Below are 19,195 nucleotides of genomic sequence, written 5' to 3' on the forward strand. Positions count from 1 at the left end.
TTGACTCCTAGAGGGCACTTAAGCACGTGTTTTGGCTCCTAGAGGCCACTTTAGCACACGTTTTGGCCCCCATGAGGGCACTTTAGCACGCAGTTTGGCTTCCAAGAGGGCACTTTAACACACGTTTTGGCTCCCAGGGGTCACTTTAGCACGCGTTTTTCAACAACTGGGCCACGAGGGAAAAAGGAGTGTGTTCAGTGTGTGTTTACCTGGTCGTCATCACTGTCTATTCCCTCCAGACTGATCGAACTGTTCCTCTGGGCCTGATTCTGTGAGTTGGAGAGAGACAAAGAAATCAGTGTGGTAGCAGTGCAGTCCGCAGCGTCGTCAGTGACACCGTTAACTAAGACGCGTTACCATGGCAGTGTGAAGCGTGGTGTATTCAGGTGGACTGCAGGGTAGACCGTCATCCTCAGACATGGCCCCCGCATCGTCCGTCTTCTTCACACACATCAGGGATGGGGGAGAGCCCAGTCTGATGGCCTGCTTCAACTGGAACTGAAACACAGTCAGGCAGCTTGTGTTTGTATGAACTGGACGTTATGTTTTTCATCTGTCTGACACAAACTTAAAGGTTTTGTCCAGGACTCAGGTTTCCAACCTGTTTAATAAACAGAATACAGCTTTTTGAAAAAAAAAAAAAAGTTAAAAGTGTGTTTGAACACCCAATTGTGTGGCAGAAACATTTTTTTTTAATTATCGGGTTTGAACATGAAAAGTTTATTGTTCTAACAATATGTTTTTCATGTTAATATATTATTCTAACATAATACGTGTGTATGTAATAATCTTAATGATTTATGTTTTAAAAGTGGGAACATTTGGTTTCACACTGTATCGATAGCCTACTGATACTGTTATTTTTTTTTTTTCCATGTGGTAATAAAATGCTTCTGTACATTTGACTGTTTACAAAGTTACAGCCCTGACATCCTCACCATAGATTATGTATGATTAACACAGAATGACTTGTGAGGAGAGTCAGCCAGCACTTACCAGAGAAAGTGTTTATTTTAACCACCTGTCTGTGTGTGTGTGTGTGTGTGTGTGTGTGTGTGTGTGTGTCGGGTATCACAGAAACTCAAACTAATAGAGCTGTTATCTGTCCATTACGTATCACCCTGTAACAGTCACTCAAGGACTCAGTGACTCAGGTGCAAAGCAAACACAGGACAATACAGCTTTTCTTTCGCTGAGCTCCGCACTGGCACAAGCTACATCGTTGATTAAAAAAAAAAAAAAAAAAAAAAAAAGCAGACACAGGCCAGTACAGTGTTCAGTGTTGACACTTCCATGTTGTTACAGTAACTCTTAAACAATGACAATCAGGAGCTCCAGTTCAAATAAGAACATACAGTACGAGCAGCATATCTCACTGCTATTACATCTATATTCTTTCTGTATTTCTTCTTTAATTTGCCTCGCAGTTCAAAATGTTATGTCGTAAACATACATTTTTAAATTTTGGTTATAAATTAATGAATAAACTTCAAATCTGTCAAAATTGCTGCATCCATTGCATTGCAGCTCACTGACTTCTTTCATGATCTTAAAATAAACTAGTGCAGGCATTTCTGAAAAAGCATCACATTACACAGTAAACTCTGGTCTTGTCTCTTTTTATTCTGAAAAGTATTTCCTGGTTTATCTCTTTCTTTATGACCTGTGTTACTCATTTTGATGTGGAATGATTTTGTTCAGTGAATCTCTCCACTGTTACATGATATGATGGCTAATCCTTTGGGTAGCGTCCATAAACCTGTTTGGACCATCCCCGTAATCTAACATTATCTCCAGCGAGTGACCAGTACACGTTTCACAGTGTTGGACTGCTGATCAGATTTTTAATAACTATGCACCCTGTAACATATTGATCCTTACATAATGTGTGTATATTTGGCTCTGGAGCAGCCTCGCTCAGCTTATCAGACAGGCAGCTCTGCTCGCAGTGACGATTAAGGTCAGGATATCTCTACTAGATTGTTTTCCATAGTAAATTCAGTTTATGCAAAATCAGTGTATTTTCTCGCTTTACTCTCGAAGCCTGAGCTTCTAACCACACGTCTCTGCTCCTCCGTTTGAAATTTGTTTCATAACTGCACCGATTACCAAACACTGTGCCTATGTCTGACAGGTATTCTCTCTCTCTCTCTCATCTGTAAACAACACCCAAACACTTTCTATGTATTTCAGCAACAGCAGAAACTTTTCCTTTTCAGCAAATCTCTGCAAGACGTGGTTCAAGTCTCCCTGCCCCTGTAGGCAGCTTAGCAGAGCAGTTTAACCAGAGGTCAGTCTGTGTCTGGGCCTCGTGTCTCCCTCTTTTACACCAGTGTTGTGACAGACATTTGTTCTGTCTTGTCTGTCCTTCTCATCGTCACCCGCTCCTTTCATTCTGCTCCGACACGCGCCTCAGTCTTGACCTCTCTTTGTAACACACATCATCTCTGCCTGTCTCAGCTGTCACATTGACCACATCATAAGGCTTTTACACTTGTACGACTGGCTCTACAATGTAGTCCTGACTGCAGTACAAGGTTCACGGTGCATTCACATCCCTGAGGTGAAAAATCACACAGGAGATCAGCTGGTGCCACTCCCGTCTTACTGTCAACTCCTCTATTGATCAACGGCGCTCACGACAACTGAGAGTAACACAGGGTCAAAGACGTCCAGACGCATGCTCTGTCCTTCTTTATTTGTTCATTATTCCTTATTAACCCCTGCAGTCAAATCCTCTTTTCTCCTTCCTGCCTCCTCAGGCAGGTCAGAGGTCAGGGTCACTACGCCTCCTGAGCATCAGAGAGATTTACTACCTTTCTTAAAGCAGAAGTGAGTGATCCGGTCGTTTTCGCTAATGCTGCGTTCCAGGCAGGCTTTTGAAATCGTAAATTACAGCTTCAAGTCACAACTTACGACTTTGTAGCGTTCCAGGCAACCCACTCGTGTTTTTCCGACCTGTTTTACCGGTGAAAGTCACTATAACGGCCACTCGTAACTTCCGACCGGTGAACTCGTACCAGATCGAACTGGTACCACTTCACGGTCGGAAAAATACGAGTTTCCTTGAACGCACCATAACAGTCCTCGTCGCTACGTCACCACATTCACGGCGTTCCTTGGCTGCACACACAGCCCTGCATGCCGTTCTCTCTCCTCATTGGATAAAAACTGTAGGATACGATAAATGTTTTCTCTTCGGCTCAGAGCAGAGCAGAGTGACTGAGAGACCCGTGTTTCAGTCCAAACACTCTATGTAAGTGATTGCTGTCGGAAGATATAACTATTTAAGACTTATATTAACACAAATATATCACTCACTTCTGCTTTAAGGAGGACACAACAGTTTACACCAGGCTCCCAAACCAAAAGCACAAAAAACAACCTTCTGTTTGTGTATTCACCTGTAATGATTTCACTTTCCCGTGAATGCTGTCCTGAGACGCCCCCAGAGCATCGTTGGCCTCCGATGAGTCAGAAACAAAGACAGAGTCATGCGACAAGGCCTTGCTGCCCAGGCTGATCTTCGACCTTTGGAAAACAGGAAGAGGAAGAAATAAACAAAAAGCAGAAAGTGATCTTACACAGCCTCTAAACCAAAAGTAAACAAACAGAAAGACAAGTGGAGATGCTTTGATGGGTCAACGGTTTGAAATAAATATCATTAGTTGACATTTTAGTGGGTTTTAAAGTGTGAAACTAAAATGAGAGGTTTTATTTATTCAGATTTTCATGAGGAGGAAACAGAATGGCTTCGGGGAAAGCTAAATCCTGTGACACTGAGGAAGGGTCAAGAGTGGACACGGCAGGAAGTGGCAGAGCTCTTAAAAACAAGAGGAAATCAGTAGTGTCCACAGGAACGGACCCTCCGCTACTCGTCAGGAAAACAGGAAGTCACAAGCCTGGACTGAGGTGAGCTTGGCAGAACAGGAGATGGATGTTAAAACATGATCTTCCTTGCCCTTTTTTAAACACACGAGGAGATTTTTATCTGCAGGGATGTTTGAGCTGCCGAGATAAGGGATGCAGCAGAGTTTAAAAACACTAAATCTATCTCTAAGCACTCGAATTAGGCCTGTTGATGACCACTTGTAGTGTGTTTATGGACACATAACAGTCTCACTTTTCCTTTCCAGTAGCTGAGAGAGTCTGATCTTACCCTGAACCCTTATCCTTCTCCGATCGAGTGAGCGTGTTGTTCGCTGACGTTTTGCTGACATTGTCGCTGGATTGGCTGGCTTTAAGCCCGGCGTCGGCTCCAGCGGCCGACGGCTCCTTTTTCTTCTTCCTGGCGAAGAACTTTTTGAACGTCTGAAACTTGGACTTTTTCTTTCCTGAGGAGTGAAGAGACAAACACAAGAAAACTGTTTAAAGAAGCCTGATCACAGTCACTAGGCTACATCCTCCTGGTAGCATTACAGCTAACTGCACAGTGAATATGTTAATGAGAAAATTACACACACACAGCATCTTTATGCACTGCCCTCATATGAACTCTAGTTTGAGTAATTAGGCCTGTGTTGACGGTAAAGGCCCAGGTAGGAGAAACCACACACAGACTGACGTGTGTGCGCAGACATAAAGACAGATACACACACACAGAGTTGTACTTGTAAACCCCCCCCCCCCCCCTGTGAGTGCACGTCCATTAGCGCCACAGTGGAAAAACTCAACAACTCTTTTATAACCCCTTAAACAGCTACAAAGTGCTTTCATAGCTTTCAGTCAGCAAGGCATTCACCCTGAGATCGAAACACCCAGCAGTCCCCCTCTGCCTGGACTGCTCAGGCTCTGTTCACCTCTTGTAACACATTACACAGCGAGATCCAGGAATCCTGGAATATGCAAGTCTACAGCCATACTTACAGCTCTATGTGCTTTACGCTCAGCTGCTCTCTGGCTCTCACAGGTAAAGTCCTCACATTTTACCTCGTCATGTGAAGAGTTAGGGAGTAGTACAGTTTGTGTTAGCTTTTACTAGCATAACACACCTCAATCTTTAATCAAACTGATATTGCACTGAGTCTTTGGGGGGGGACATAGAGAAACAGTGTTTGGCTTTAAAATGACGCCCTCTGGCCCACTGCGTTAATTGTATTATTGTTTTCTTCATCTGTTATTCTGACAATGTTCTAAAGCAAAGTGATAAATCTGTGTTAACTGCACAACTCTCCATCAGCACTCATTAGTGTCACTTCCTCCTAGCACATAATACAAGAGTGACCTGACTGGAGATTGTAAATGACGACAATATAAACAATATTAAAAAAGTCGCCCCTCACGTCCTCATGGTTACAAAAAACTTGGAACTGTTGAAACATCTAGTGAAGAAATGATGGGATAAATGCCCCCCCGAGACTTTACAGTGTTGAGACACAACACAGAGGCAAACCTACAAAAAAAGGAACCGTGAACAAAAGAGGAGCTGCAAGAAAAACAACAACACCGCTAACTATTCTGAGAATCCACATCCCTGGGCCATGAAACAGCTCGAGAAGAGACTTTAAAAAAAGAAGAGACACACTCTTTTTATACTGGCTGTGTCATTTTTTGTCCTTCTCCCAGCAGGGAATCCTTGAGCATTCCTTCTTTTCTCTAAAAATATACTTTCTGGTTGGAGCTAAATCACAGCTGAAAAATGTCTGGAATCTAAACCTGGTCCCGCCGCCAAGACGCTTAAAATTTCTAGGTCATTTGCTCGGGAAGACGTCACAAAATGATTAAGCTGATTTATTTCACAATGTAGTCTGAGGGCACTTCCCAATTCACTTGGATGTATTAGTGTTATGATTTAATTTACTTACATGCATGTAAGGGGCTGTTGCAAACTTACAAGCTGCCTTCTGTCTACCGTAGGTACGGACAAATAACACACTTTGTTCAAATTATGTGAAAAAAAGTTGGCTGCAACAATTACTCCTCTCTTTTGTTTGACAGCACAGAACTACGCTGTTTACTTGAGGAGCATCCAACATGCTCTTGGTGATGCTTCAGAGGCCTCTGCCAGGATGAAAAAAAAAATAAAAATCAGTGGGAAACACCAGCAGTCAGTGCCATTTATTGGGCTATTTCAGTCACAATACACTATTAAGCTAAAGGTCTGCACTCACAGAGAGTCGTGAAAGGCCAGTGCTTCAATGGAAGGTCAGTGTGGCACTATGGTAATTGTAATAAATACAGTAATTTCCCAGCGTGCACTCTGTCCATGACAAACATGAGAGCATGCACACTCACAATGGCCCCATGGGAAATTCAAGGCAGTATTAAGACTGACCTCAGCTCACACAATAAGAAGATGGTGACCTTTGACAGGGAAACAATGTGGACAGAGTGAGAAACAGGAGCAGCAGAGGCGACTTCAAACATTTCTAGAAAGAAGTTGGCACATGGTCATTTTCAGGGGGAGGGGGCTGAACTCACTGTTGTTGTCATGAGCTTCCTGCTGATGAACACAGACTCTAATAGCACTGTTTTTTCTATTTGGCCAGTTCAGAAAGTCTCCAAAAAAAGATGTGGTTTATTTACTGTCAGGGAGGAGGATAAAGGAGGAGAGGATGAAGGTGAGAAGATGAAGAGGAAGTAGAGGTGGATGGTCATGCATGGAAAACAGGTTGATATTGATGAGATATTTCTACATTCATGCTCTTCAAGGAGCTTAAGCAGTATTGTTTGCTTGTGTTGTCACATCAACACGATTAGCTGCATTTGGAAATTCTGTGTTGCGGAAATAAACTATAATGTTAATACTTAACAGCACCGCTGCTGTCTTTCACAGTTTCACAGGAAGGAAGGAGCAGTGTTTGGACATATTTGTGAAGCAGCATTGCACCGTCAAGTCTGTGAGTGGGTGTTTCCCAGCAGCTGATAACAGACAGTGTCAGTGTAGGTCATCAGTTAATGAATCGGTTTTTCCTTTCTTTTAATAAGTCAACACAGTGTTAGACGTTAAATCATTAATGGTCAGATCGCTATCTCTTCGTAAGCCTCTTTGCTGTGGAGCTACTTAGCTTTGCTTGCAGGTGTATACTGAGTGTGTTGTGGGGGTAACGGCTGTTTCAACACCTACTGAGTGCTGCTCACTCCATTACTGTCCAGCTTTATAGGAAGGAAGCATCTAGCTAGTTAGCTTAGCTTTATTCCTTTCATGGGTCAGAGGTCAGATGAGTGGCTATGACATCATAGGATTGACAGCCTGTCAGGTACCAAACTTTCTTTCCATTATCAGTACGGACCTATGGATCCCTAGCCTGGTCGCGCCCACACTAGTGACGTCACGCCTCGCAAAAGCGCTGCTGACTGCTAGTCTGGCCAACCGTGCTATTAACTGGATTTCTGTCTCCCGAATTTTCGGGAACTCCACCCTCTTTTTCGAGAGCCAATCAACGTCGAGCCTCTCCAACGGCTCTGGGTAGAGGCGTGTTCAAGTAAGTGACGCAGTAGAGCAGCTAACCCTAACCCTCACATACGTCAGAGGAAAGAGCGGTGTGATTGGTTTAAGCTTCGACACCGCCTATTCTGGCTTCGACCAATAGCAGACTGAGGCATTTGAGGGGGGCGGGTAAACCAGGTTTGAAGGATGCGCTTTGAGAAATTGATTCTCTTAACGTCTTGGCCAGACCCAATGCTGAGTATCAACATTGGAAAGTCGTGCCAACCAGGCTAATGGATCCCAGTCCTACGCACCTGAGAAAACAGATGTGCGGCGACGCTTCTTCACTAGGTACCAATCTTTAAAGCAGAAGTAAGCGATCCGGTGGTTTTGGCTAACTTTCTGTCAGCCGATGGAGTTAGCAGTCCCCGCCCTCGTCCCTACGTCACCACATTCACGCGCATCCCTTGGCTGCACACACAGAGAGGACCGCCCCTTTATGCCGTTCTCTCTCCTCATTGGATAAAGGTTGTAGGATACAAGGAAAGTTTTCTCCTCGGCTTACAGCAGAGCAGAGTGACTGACAGACCTGTGTTTCAGACCAAACACTCTATAGAAGTGATTGCTGTCGGAAGATATAACTATTTAAGACTTATATTAACACAAACATTCACCTTACTTCTGCTTTAACAAACGTTTCAGACTCTAGTCCTCTCAAACTGCTGATTCAACTAACTGGCACCATCACTGGGTTAAGACCAACGGACTGAGATGGACATGAGCAGCAGACTCGCATGCGATTTTCAACACAGAGGCCAAATATAGACGTCACTCACTGAACCAAACAAAACTACACGTGAGTTTTCTATTTAAAGGTCAGCATTAGGGGAGGACCTAAATATGAGGCATTAAAGATTATTCCCACTATTGGCCTTGGACATTTGTTTGAAACGATCCCAACACCCAGCAGTCCACTTAAAATTCCAACGGTGGCTTCACCCACACACGGACGTGTCTCTGACCGGCCAGAGCACCTCTTCCTTGACCGCATCATATCAGCATCATATTTGCTGCTGTCAATCTGTACGGACGGTGAGTGTGTGTTTGTGTCTGTCTATGAGCTGGAGACGATGGTGATAGCTTTCCCTGTTCCTTTATTTCCTGCCAGCAGCAGTAAGAAGATCTACATCGATAAGGCCGACCTGATCTCCTGCGCTGTGTGTATGTGTGCGTGTGTGTGTTGCTGATGTATTGTAGACTTCCATGTACTCACATCCACCTTGTTCAAGCTAATGCAGTTTGTTATCTTTATACTTGGCTGAAACTGCAGTTCCTGAGACATCACTCTGAGTTTATATCACATGCAGAGTCTCTGAAGGGACATGGGACGGAAAATAACCGACAGTGGATACATTAAAAAGGAAATACACAAACAAATGATTTGTCACCTCATCTGCTTTGTTGATTTCTTGGTATAAAATTGTTTTGTTTTCTAGGAGCTGCTGAAACATTGGCAAAAAGAAATACATTATCTGATGAATATCTAATGGGGCAGAAATATGTAAACCATCACTTAAATACACACACTACTAGTCTGTGCATTACAAATAGATCCATATAATTAATTATACACACTTTAGCAAAAAAGAAATAGGGTCAACCATGTAAATTGGAGAGTTTTCATGTGATGTTAGTGACGGGAGCGACTCTAAAAACATAATATTACATGAAATTAGCCTGACCGGATAAAACCTGCATGGACATTTGATGAAAGCCTCACCTGAGCACTCCTCCTGGCCCTCGGCAGGCTCCTGATTGGCCATCCCATCCGGAGGTCCTGATGCCATGGCAGCACTGTCACTGCTGTGAAAGCGACACAGAGAGACCAACAATGAGCATAAACTATTCCTTTAAACACTTTTGCATGATGATCTATTAGTACAGTCAGTGAGACACGATGCTCATGTTTTTCTGACAATAACACAGATCATTAATACTGAATCGTCAGCCAGTCCATTGGGCTGAAAATATCCACTTTGTGTCTCCTGGTGCTGTACTGTATTTATCTTAATCCTCCTCTATCTCCTTATATAGCTCATATGCCAGCCTGACCACTTGCAATGTGATCAGGCTCGCTGGATTACAATGTGATTACAGTCCCATTTGGGAGCGTTGTGACTGGCTAGTAAAAGTGCACTGGCAAAATCTAGAAATCACAAAAGACTGATCATTGCAGGGATTACAGTACGTTTTAGCCTGTAACAAGCTACCACAGTGCAAAATATTCTCAAAACCTGGTGGACAAACCCTTGAATGCATCAACATCAACATATTTCTTCATTCCTTAAAAGCTGAACATGTGTGCTCTGTCTAAAATTGTTGATATGAACTCCAGTGTTATTTAAACTTCTGTTCCAATGCCGCACTTCAGCCTCATCCAAATCCCTTCTGCAGCCCCTTCACGACAATCCAAACAGTCTCAACAGAGGCATCTCAGCAATGTTTCCAGGGATCTGCTCCGCTCTGCCATCCGCCGCTGTTCACCTCTCAGCACCAGCAGATGCCCAGCAACCTCTAACACAAACTCAAACAGACGTGAAGTAGCATCACAGACCGACCCTCCTCCTTGTGCAGCAGATTTTCACTGCTCACTCTGTCAACCTGAACTGTGCAAGACGACGGCGTCCGATCAGGAACGTTTCAAAGTGACATGAAGAAATCAGTCACTTTATTTCAGAGGACTATATTGAACCTTCTCCAGCAGGCAGGAAGTTGGAGGTCATGTGAGAGTTCAGCCCCAGCATGCTGCACCAGTTAGCTCCTCTCTCATACAGAGGGACCATTAATTCATCAAGTTTTACATGCCTCCTTATTCTAGTCTCAAATCTAATTAGCTATGCACTGTATGCACATGATTTCCTGTGCAGTTTGGCAGGAAGCTGAGTCATTGTTGAAATGCTTTTCAGTAAATTGATATTTCAGAGTAATTGTTGCCGTGCCACCTTTAATTTGGTGCAATCGTTTCCACAGAATCTACGGTGGTCATGAGAACAGGGGTTAGAAAGAGGAGAGGAGGTGGAGGGGAGGAGAGGAAAGGAAAGGAGAGGAGAGATGAGATGAGAGGAGAGGATAGGATGTTTTCTTAGGCCAATCTTCATAAGGAACTTTTCATTATAACAGAGAACTATTAGGCTTCGAACCACTGAGCTTCCCAGACAAGTATCCATGGGATGGGCTACAAGGCTGTGCAGATGTGCAATCCCACATAAGAGGGGAACAGGTCAAAAGGACGACGGGGGGGCAGCTAAACAAAAATCTGTTTGCACTATTTCTCAAAATTCAATAACAGACTGGCTTCACATGAAAATAACAGTTTCAAAATCTAATGGGCCATGGAAAATCTATGAGGGCCCAGTAGAGCATTAAATACCCTGTGGGAAAAATGAAAAGTGCATGTAGTGTTATAACTGATGTTTTAGTTTTTGTTTGGTGCACAATAACAAAATAAAGACTAAGAAACTAATAAAACAAATAATCACAAGGGGCTCCAGCCTCACATACAGAGCGCACTCTGTATCACTTCACTCATCCAACACTCTGAAAATGATCTTTTTTTTTCCATCTGTATTCAAGAGCAAAGACACTTAACAGAAACAAATAACAAAAGCTGCCAAAAATGACTAAGTCCTCGTAATGATATTGAAATGAATATAATTCACATTACATAACCGATGAGCCAGGGATCATTAGAGTAAATCTTAACCATGACTCCTTAAGGTGATGTGAATAACCACTGAGCTTGTTTATCAATGGACCTGTCTCCATGACAACTGAGCAAACTCCATCCGTTTATGACGATCATGTGATGATAAAGTTGTTAGTGGACCCCGAGGTGGGATTGTGTTGGCAAGACACTAAGATACGATGCGTTTTAATATGGTGAAGTAATTATTCAATTCCTTTTAGAGCACTAACAGCACCGCCATGTTGTTGTTAGAGCCTCTCTATTAGGAAGCGGCCTGAGCGCTTCTCGTCACTCGTGTTTACAGTAATTTTGCATCATAGAACAGATGGAACATTCCACAGTTCATCGACGTGCCGAGGGTCTTACGTCGGTGTTACCATTACATAATCATTATCCCTTAACGTTACCTGAACTCCCATGTAAACCACCGTCATCCCCCAGAGACTGAAACAACCAAACTCATGTGGTTTGTATCAGATGATTGCTGCATCCTCACGTGGCCATTAACTGACACACGCCGACGCTGTTGTTATGTTTTCAGCCGTTATGAGCTGATAGTGCTGCACTAATTCATTTCCTGCCTGATGCCACAGAGGACAACACAGCTATGACCACACACACACACACACACACATGCACATGCACACACAGCTTCAAGAGCTGTAATAACGTCTCTAGGAAACAGATAGAGACACACGGACATAAACAAACACAGATAAACAGACATTCATACGATGTGTTGTCTATGACATGAACTCAGACAAAAGATGAAGTGAAGGGAAACCAGTCTGAACACCGAGTAGCACCACCACCACTGGACTATTGTGTTGTGTTGGCTCGGAAAACTGAACAAAATCATCATTTTTTGGTTGTTGTTTTTTTTTTGACAAGTCTCAAACTCAAGGTCAGAGGGTCAGGGGTCAACATGACTGACCTGGGCCCACTTCCAATGCCGACTCCCCCATGGTGACATCCTCCTCTTCATCTACGAGAAGGATGAGGGATGAAGGTGTAATGGAGTGGAACGGAGAGATGGAGGAGGCAAAAACAGAAAGACAGGCAGGAAGGTGGATTTAAGGGGAGAAAAAGAGAGGAAGACAAAAGAGTCATAAATGAGGGGATGAGTAAAGGACACGAGGAGGAGCGAGAGAGGAGACGGCGAGAAAACAGAGGACAGGGTACAAGTACAAGACAGATTGAAGGGATGGGGTCAGAGAGAGGGGTTGTGGGAAAGAGCAGCATGAAAGGAGAGAAGACTCAGTTAGATAAACAGAGGAATATTAGCAAGAGGAGACGGACAAAAGGGGAAAACAGAGTCAGAGTAAACACAGAGGCCTTCCAGTGTAGAGCAGTGAGGTTTTCAACCAAAGATAGTAAAGAAGTGAAATTATTCCCTCACGCTCACGCTCATTACTGTAAATGAGCAAACAGACGGGTTGAAGAAAAACTTGGGGAAAATGAATGAAATGAAGTAAAATGAAGCTAATCAGCTTCCTAATTGCCTTCATATTTTTCAATAAAGTAGTGTTAAAGAGGTTTCTGAATAATGAAGTCGTCAGTCATGATTTCAGCCTCTGTAATTCACAAGTTAATCATCAACAATATGAAACTGTTATTTTCGATCATGTTTTCTTATGTGTTATTAAATCAAACCACATTAACTTGAACTGAATCTAAATCACTGCTGTGAGACCATTTAAATGGTTCAATAATAATATTTGAAATGACAAATAAAGTGGTTAAAAGCAAATTTGCCAGATGAAAGAAAGAATGAGATAGCAGTTTATGGGGTAACCCATCTCTGTGTTTGTGTAGATAATGATTTAGCAGTTTTGGCATCGTAGAAGAACCAGCGTCCCACATTATTGATGTGTAGTTAACATACAATGAATTATTATCAGGCTGGTTCAGAAATCAGCTCAATGCTATTTCACAATTATGGAAAAGGTGATCCTGAGCCTGATGTAATATCCAGGTGTTTACATTGCACACGGCCTTTCAAATATCCTGTCCTCCTCGTGAATATAGGAGGTACTCATATAGAAATTAATCTTTCTGCGCTGTGTTAACCAAATATATCACACAGACTGACGCATTAAAGGGTGTGGGTCCTGGTGTGAGGAGCCTTATGAATCTACAGAGAGCTATTTCTCAGAACAGTCAACTATATTTCACAGGCCCATTGCAACGTTTAACAAGCTTGCAGCTCCCACTTTACTTTATATTCTCACATACAAGAGCAGGTTACATCATTTTATAGATGTGAACTTTGTTATTCTATGAAATGTAAAACCACAGCCGTCATCTCAGAGCTTTAATTACTTGTTTTGTCATGTTTGCTTTCAGACCACTTTAACACACTGTGCACATTTTCCATCTTACATTGTTCCAAGACAGTTTTCTGGCAGCTGTTTATCAACTCTGTCTTGTTTCAGATACTAATCCTTCGGCAGTGTTGCACCCAAATGCAATGTAAACACTCTCAGGCACATCATTAGCTTTATTTGGAAGCCGACGAGTTTGTGTGTGTGTGCATGAGAGAGAGAACGTGTCTCTGAGCATTTGCGTGTGTGTGTGTGTGTGTGTATCAGCTTCATTACGCAACAATGGATTAACGAGTAGAGGTATTCAGAGCGGTAGGGGGTCTGCCTTTATTAGACAGATGAAATAACCTCATTAACACCCACATACAGTACACACACACACATACACACACTGCCCTGACTGACAGACACACGCACGCACACACACACACAGAAGATAAACATGTCCATATTTGTCCGTGGCTTTAAATCAGCGCTCAAATGAGGCTTACAAACAATTGAACACACACACACACACACGCACAAAAGCACGCGCACACACAGACACTACAGTGCCACCATCTGCTGTAAGTTAAGTCTGGTCCAGCTGATGTAGACAGAACAGAGTCCAAATCCAGACAACACAGATCCATCCTGATTGGACTGAACAGAGTCCAGGTATGAACTGTGAAAACAACCAGTGTCTAAAAACAGTACTGATTAGCAGGGGAGTAAACAGTTTAAATGCAAAGAATGATGGGTAGAAAATGAGCACAACTCTGTCCGCGGGGTTTCTGCCCCTGACGTAGAGCAAATCCAATCTAGTCCAGCCTTAATCCCTGAATGAAAGCAGTGTTAGCAGACTCGTTGCACCACAGGCTTATGGTGGTGACTAACTGGCTCTTATCAACACCGACGTGCAGATGTCTGACATGATGTCTGACTGCCACGGCACTCAACGCCCTCCAACGGCACCGATCGCCGGGGTCAGAAATTAAGCTTCTAACACAGTTCATGAACCCATTCATGATTCCTCTGTGTACAGAATATATCTTCCCGTCTATCCAAAATGAGCGATCCAATCCAGTGACAGTGTTCAGTGGTCAGTCCCATATTGGACAAGCTTTTACAACACAAATCCACTCCACTTCAATCCTAATCCTTTTGTACCACCAGCACTTAAACTGGGCTAATATATGGACCTGATTCCATTACTCTAACAATTAGTGACGACAGAGTAAGAGACTTACAATGCATCAATGGCAGAGCAGACGCAAAGAGCTTAGCAGAGGACAAATAGATACTATAGGTATGGTGGCTTTTAAGGGACACACGGATGAAATCCAGCGCCCATAGATGCAGATTTTCAGTGGCCACAACTGCGTCGAATTCAAGAACTCTTGTAATGGCGTCTCCCTTTAGATAACATGATTCAATTACACTAATGATTTTCCATCAGGCTCAAACAGGACAAACTCCTCAGCTGTGTGGTTGTACACAAACGGCAAAGCTAAACCTCAGTCATGTGAAAGCTGTTGGAGCAGAACGAGCCTCCACTCTTTATGAATGAAATTCTGTTTTCTGTCGTACATTCCTGCCCCCGGGAGTAGAGCTGCTCATTCACACACCATCAGAGCAGCTGCAGATAGTTCACATGTATGTTTAAATTTAGGCTGATCATACCTTTTGAAAACAACAGTCAGTAATACATCTAAAAACACTGGGGATCACTGTAATAAGAGTTCAGTGTTTCAGCGCGTCGGCTCTCTGGACATATTGGATTTGAAACACAAAAACAAAGCCCTGAGCTTGAGGCCCAGCACGGCGGGGAACAGATGAGAGGCTGAACAGAGGAGATGCAGATGAATTGGCCTCTGTAATATGATGTTAGCGGATCTATGACCAACCACAAGCCTTCAATTTCCACAGAGAGACAGAGGGAGATGCAGAGATGAATCGAGACAGAACAGGGAGGGAGGAGAGGCATTTTTCCAGACAGCTGAAATGATAAACTTGGCTGACCGAGGTGAACCACTGTGTACAGATATAGCTGTAGACACGCACTTTGTATATACAGACATGAGCAGAATGCATGTCATCTTCTGAGTGTGTACACAGCATAAAGTATAAACTTGCAGTCTAAGGAGGTGAGCGCGACCCATTTTGCAGCACTAGTCTCATATGTTTCAAACAATCCAATATTTAGACCGCATGCTGGAATAAGATGTGCGTATATAATTACACAGAAAATTATACTTAAAGCAGATATCAGCTTCACGGCCGTTTCGGCTAATGCTGCGTTCAAGGCAGGCTTTTGAAACCGTAAGTTACAGCTTCAAGTCACAACTACGACTTGGTAGCGTTCCAGGTAACCCGTAGCTCGTGTTTTTACCATCCTGTTGTCTGTGAAAGTTCCCTATAACGGCCACTCGTAACTTCCGACCCGTGAACTCGTACCAGATCGAACTGGTATGACTTCACAGGAAGGAAAAACACAAAGTACGAGTTTCTTTGAACGCACCATGAGTTAGCAGCCCCCGCCCTTGTCAGGCATCAATTGGTCCTCGTGCTACGTCACCACATTCACGCGCATCCCTTGGCTGCACACACAGCCCTTCATGCCGTTCTCTCTCCTCATTGGATAACACTTGTATCCCACAAGGAAAATTTTCTCCTCGGGTTACAGCAGAGCAGAGTGACGGAGAGACTCGTGTTTAGGCTGAAATACTTCATGTAAGTGATTGCTGACGGAAAATAGGACTATTTAGGACTTATATTAACAAAAACATTCCACTGATATCTGCTTTAAGGCTAAGACTGATGACTTTAAATGATTCTCATTCCCAATCACTGGATTTTTCTAAGATGACTTTTAGATAAACGATAAACGTAAGATATTGCTTGCCCAGTGTCCTCCTCCATCTTCATTTATTATCTTAGCTCACTGATAAGTGAACAGGGCGATGGTCAAGCTGAAAGAGTTCCTGTGGCTGGGACAAAGAAGAACTATTCTGTCAGTTACAGGTTATCACGATTTTTCATTTCCCACAATCAGGCAGAAATGCAAATTTTTAATAAAGAGCAAATGGAAAAAAAAATAAAAATAAAACGCTAACCTGGCCGTGTCCATGGGATTAAAAAATAATTATATACAAAGTTCAGTAATGAGTATCTTGTTTTATAAATTTATACATCACAATATGAAAATGGAAAGTTGTGCTCTGGAGAGAGTTACTGAAACTATTTCTTGGCTGGATCAGGCCATCGATTGAGACACGACAGTGGTATTGATCTTTATAAAATGTCCAGTTCCTTTAACAGAGCAGATGAATCAGAGCTTCAGACTTTGCCAGTGATTTTCATCGTAATGTACTGTAACAGCTTCCTAGATCTGGTTCATTTTGTGATGCACTAGTGAACGCTGCAGGTTTTACGTCTGCTACCTCAGGGACATGTCTCCTTACATGTGGCCTCATAAAACATGAATGTGTAACGTAGAAAGACATCATCTTCCCAGGATAAACGTCTTCATTCTCTCCCAAACTGTTAAAAGACTTTTACTTGTTTTTTTGTTGTTGTCTAACCCGTCTCCATTATTTGAAGAAGCTCAATCTGAACTAACGGTCCATAAAAGGATATGGGAAATATATGAAGAATGTGGCCAGATAACACAGCTCCACACCAACATTTCTTTATTCCCTCCACCGCCGTTGTTTCTTCATTCCTTTTACCTCCTGTCTCATTATCATGAGGCACACATACCTAACTGGGAACATGGCCTTTGGAACTGAGGTATTTCCTCTTGACCCATTCAACCATTCAATGTCTGATGCTTCATCAGGAGACAGTGACTAAGAAGGAAATTATTCATTAAATATAAGTCCTGAACTCTGACAAAAGCCACTGTTATTCTAAGTTTACCTAAGTCTATGTCTATCTATTTAAAGGTGCCATTTTACTATTGCGATGATATGCCACTGTTAGCATTAACAGCTGTTTTCAACCCTCTTGTTTTGTTTTTTTATTTCTATTTCTACTTCTGAAGTAGCAGTGTGTTAAACTCCGGTGCTGTAAACACAACAGTGGCTAATGCTCTTGACAAGCCTGGTATGTAAACAGGTGCTAATGCTATGTAGCAATAGCAGTTGTGTGTTTAATCCTGTGCTGATGGATGATGTTGTGGGACGCTCACAATTCATTCCTCATTACCTGTAGAGCTACAACTGTGTCTCAGCGCCGTCACTGCTGCTAGTTATTGTTTCCCACTGGATTTCCATGCATCACATTAGCCAGAGCTCCAGGCTAAAACCGTTATGTGACAAGAAATTATGAAGTTATGAACAAGTTATGAAAAAAACAACAAAGGTGTGGCAGATTTACATTGAAACTGTATTTTTCACTCCTTCATTTCTCTGTACTATGTATATAAACCTGATAACCCTGCAGTGACATGACCTCACTACAGTACACACATGCTGGATTACCTGTAGGCTATAGGGGAAACGTCCAACGTGTAACATCTGACTTATTTTACCTCAATGCATGAGCGTTGAAATTCCCAGCATTGCATTTAGCATTCAGGCGGCCATAATTTAATCCTATCAGGCTTCATAAGATGCCAGTGAACTACATCAACCTTTAACATACAGTATGATGCAGCAAGAAGCTGAAGCTAAATGCACTACTCAGCTATTATAATGGTATTGGTCTATTTCACTGCAGTCTTTGTTGCTCAAAAATGACTTAAGATTTAGAAACAAAATGTGAGCATCATTTCTTACATCTCCTTAGGTTCAAAGATGCCAATTTGTGGAAATAAAAATGACAAATTATGGTTTGATCTAAGTCCAGTGTGTGTGCTAAGGAAAAATGTAAAACAAAGCGAACACCACACTGGAACAGAGTGTGTTTTTTAATGAAACTACAGTGATATAGTGCCTGAAACAAAACCAGACCACTTGTTGCACAGAAATTTAGATTCCCAGATAAGTAGGAAGAAAAAGCTCAGCTTCTTAGTCCAGCATGTCCGACTGTATTAATCTTACTAGTAGTGTATAATCCAGTAGGAACAACGTAAAACAACACTGAGTAATTGGTTACAACATGGATCCTATGACTGCTGTTGCACAATTAGAGTAAAGTAGTTTCAGGAAAACCCCTTAACCTTAAGAAACGTGTGTCGAGACCAAACCTACATTTGGACACATGTTGTGGCAAGAACAACTCTTGTCATCCCTCAAATTCTTGTCATTTTAAAAAAGGATGGGCAGAAGACACACATTTTACCAAATGGATGAATTTAGTTATGACTATGGACCAAGAACTCTGACCCATCACTCGTTTTTAGTCTCTGAAGTTCCCCGTCAGCTTCACATTTACAAAAACACTGTTGTTAAGTGCAATATTATTCCAAAAAAGCTTTTGGCCACAATTGAGAAACTTTCCTCTTGGTCTCATCTTCCAGCTCTTCTTCCTCTGCTCCTCTCCTCCATCTCCAGTCCCCTCCTGTGTGAAACGGGGCTGTGCTCTTAGCAACAAGCCTTACATGGACTCAAGACAGAAACTGACCAAACACTCTCATCAGTCACTCTGCTCCATCTACATTCATTTACAGCTGCATCACCATTCCTGCTGAACAAACTCAAACTGCTGTGGTTACATAATGGCTTTTGGACCAAGGAAACACCGGGGAAGAAGATAGAGCTTCTGAGAAAGTGCACACACACACACTAGAGGTGGGTTCAATCTAAACCTGCCTTTTTAGGTTTTGCTAATCCT

The 19,195-nt window shown here is 42.6% G+C and overlaps 1 protein-coding gene across 3 annotated transcripts in view; it reads right to left on the bottom strand.

The window, feature by feature from the left end:
- LOC310992403 (uncharacterized protein) overlaps window positions 1-19,195 on the bottom strand; it is a 47,906-nt gene that overhangs the window by 15,146 nt on the left and 13,565 nt on the right. For all 3 annotated transcript variants that reach the window (XM_083980447.1, XM_083980448.1, XM_083980449.1), the window contains exons 2-6: window positions 9,150-9,232; window positions 4,160-4,334; window positions 3,405-3,531; window positions 358-498; window positions 210-269 (exon numbers count right to left, since the gene is read on the bottom strand). In XM_083980447.1, coding sequence (XP_083836573.1) covers window positions 210-269; window positions 358-498; window positions 3,405-3,531; window positions 4,160-4,334; window positions 9,150-9,232 — 586 coding nt within the window. The remainder of the gene's footprint in view (window positions 1-209; window positions 270-357; window positions 499-3,404; window positions 3,532-4,159; window positions 4,335-9,149; window positions 9,233-19,195) is intronic.

This window comes from Trachurus trachurus, assembly GCF_905171665.1.
Source record: "Trachurus trachurus genome assembly, chromosome: 10".
NCBI classification, from domain to species: Eukaryota; Metazoa; Chordata; class Actinopteri; order Carangiformes; family Carangidae; genus Trachurus; species Trachurus trachurus.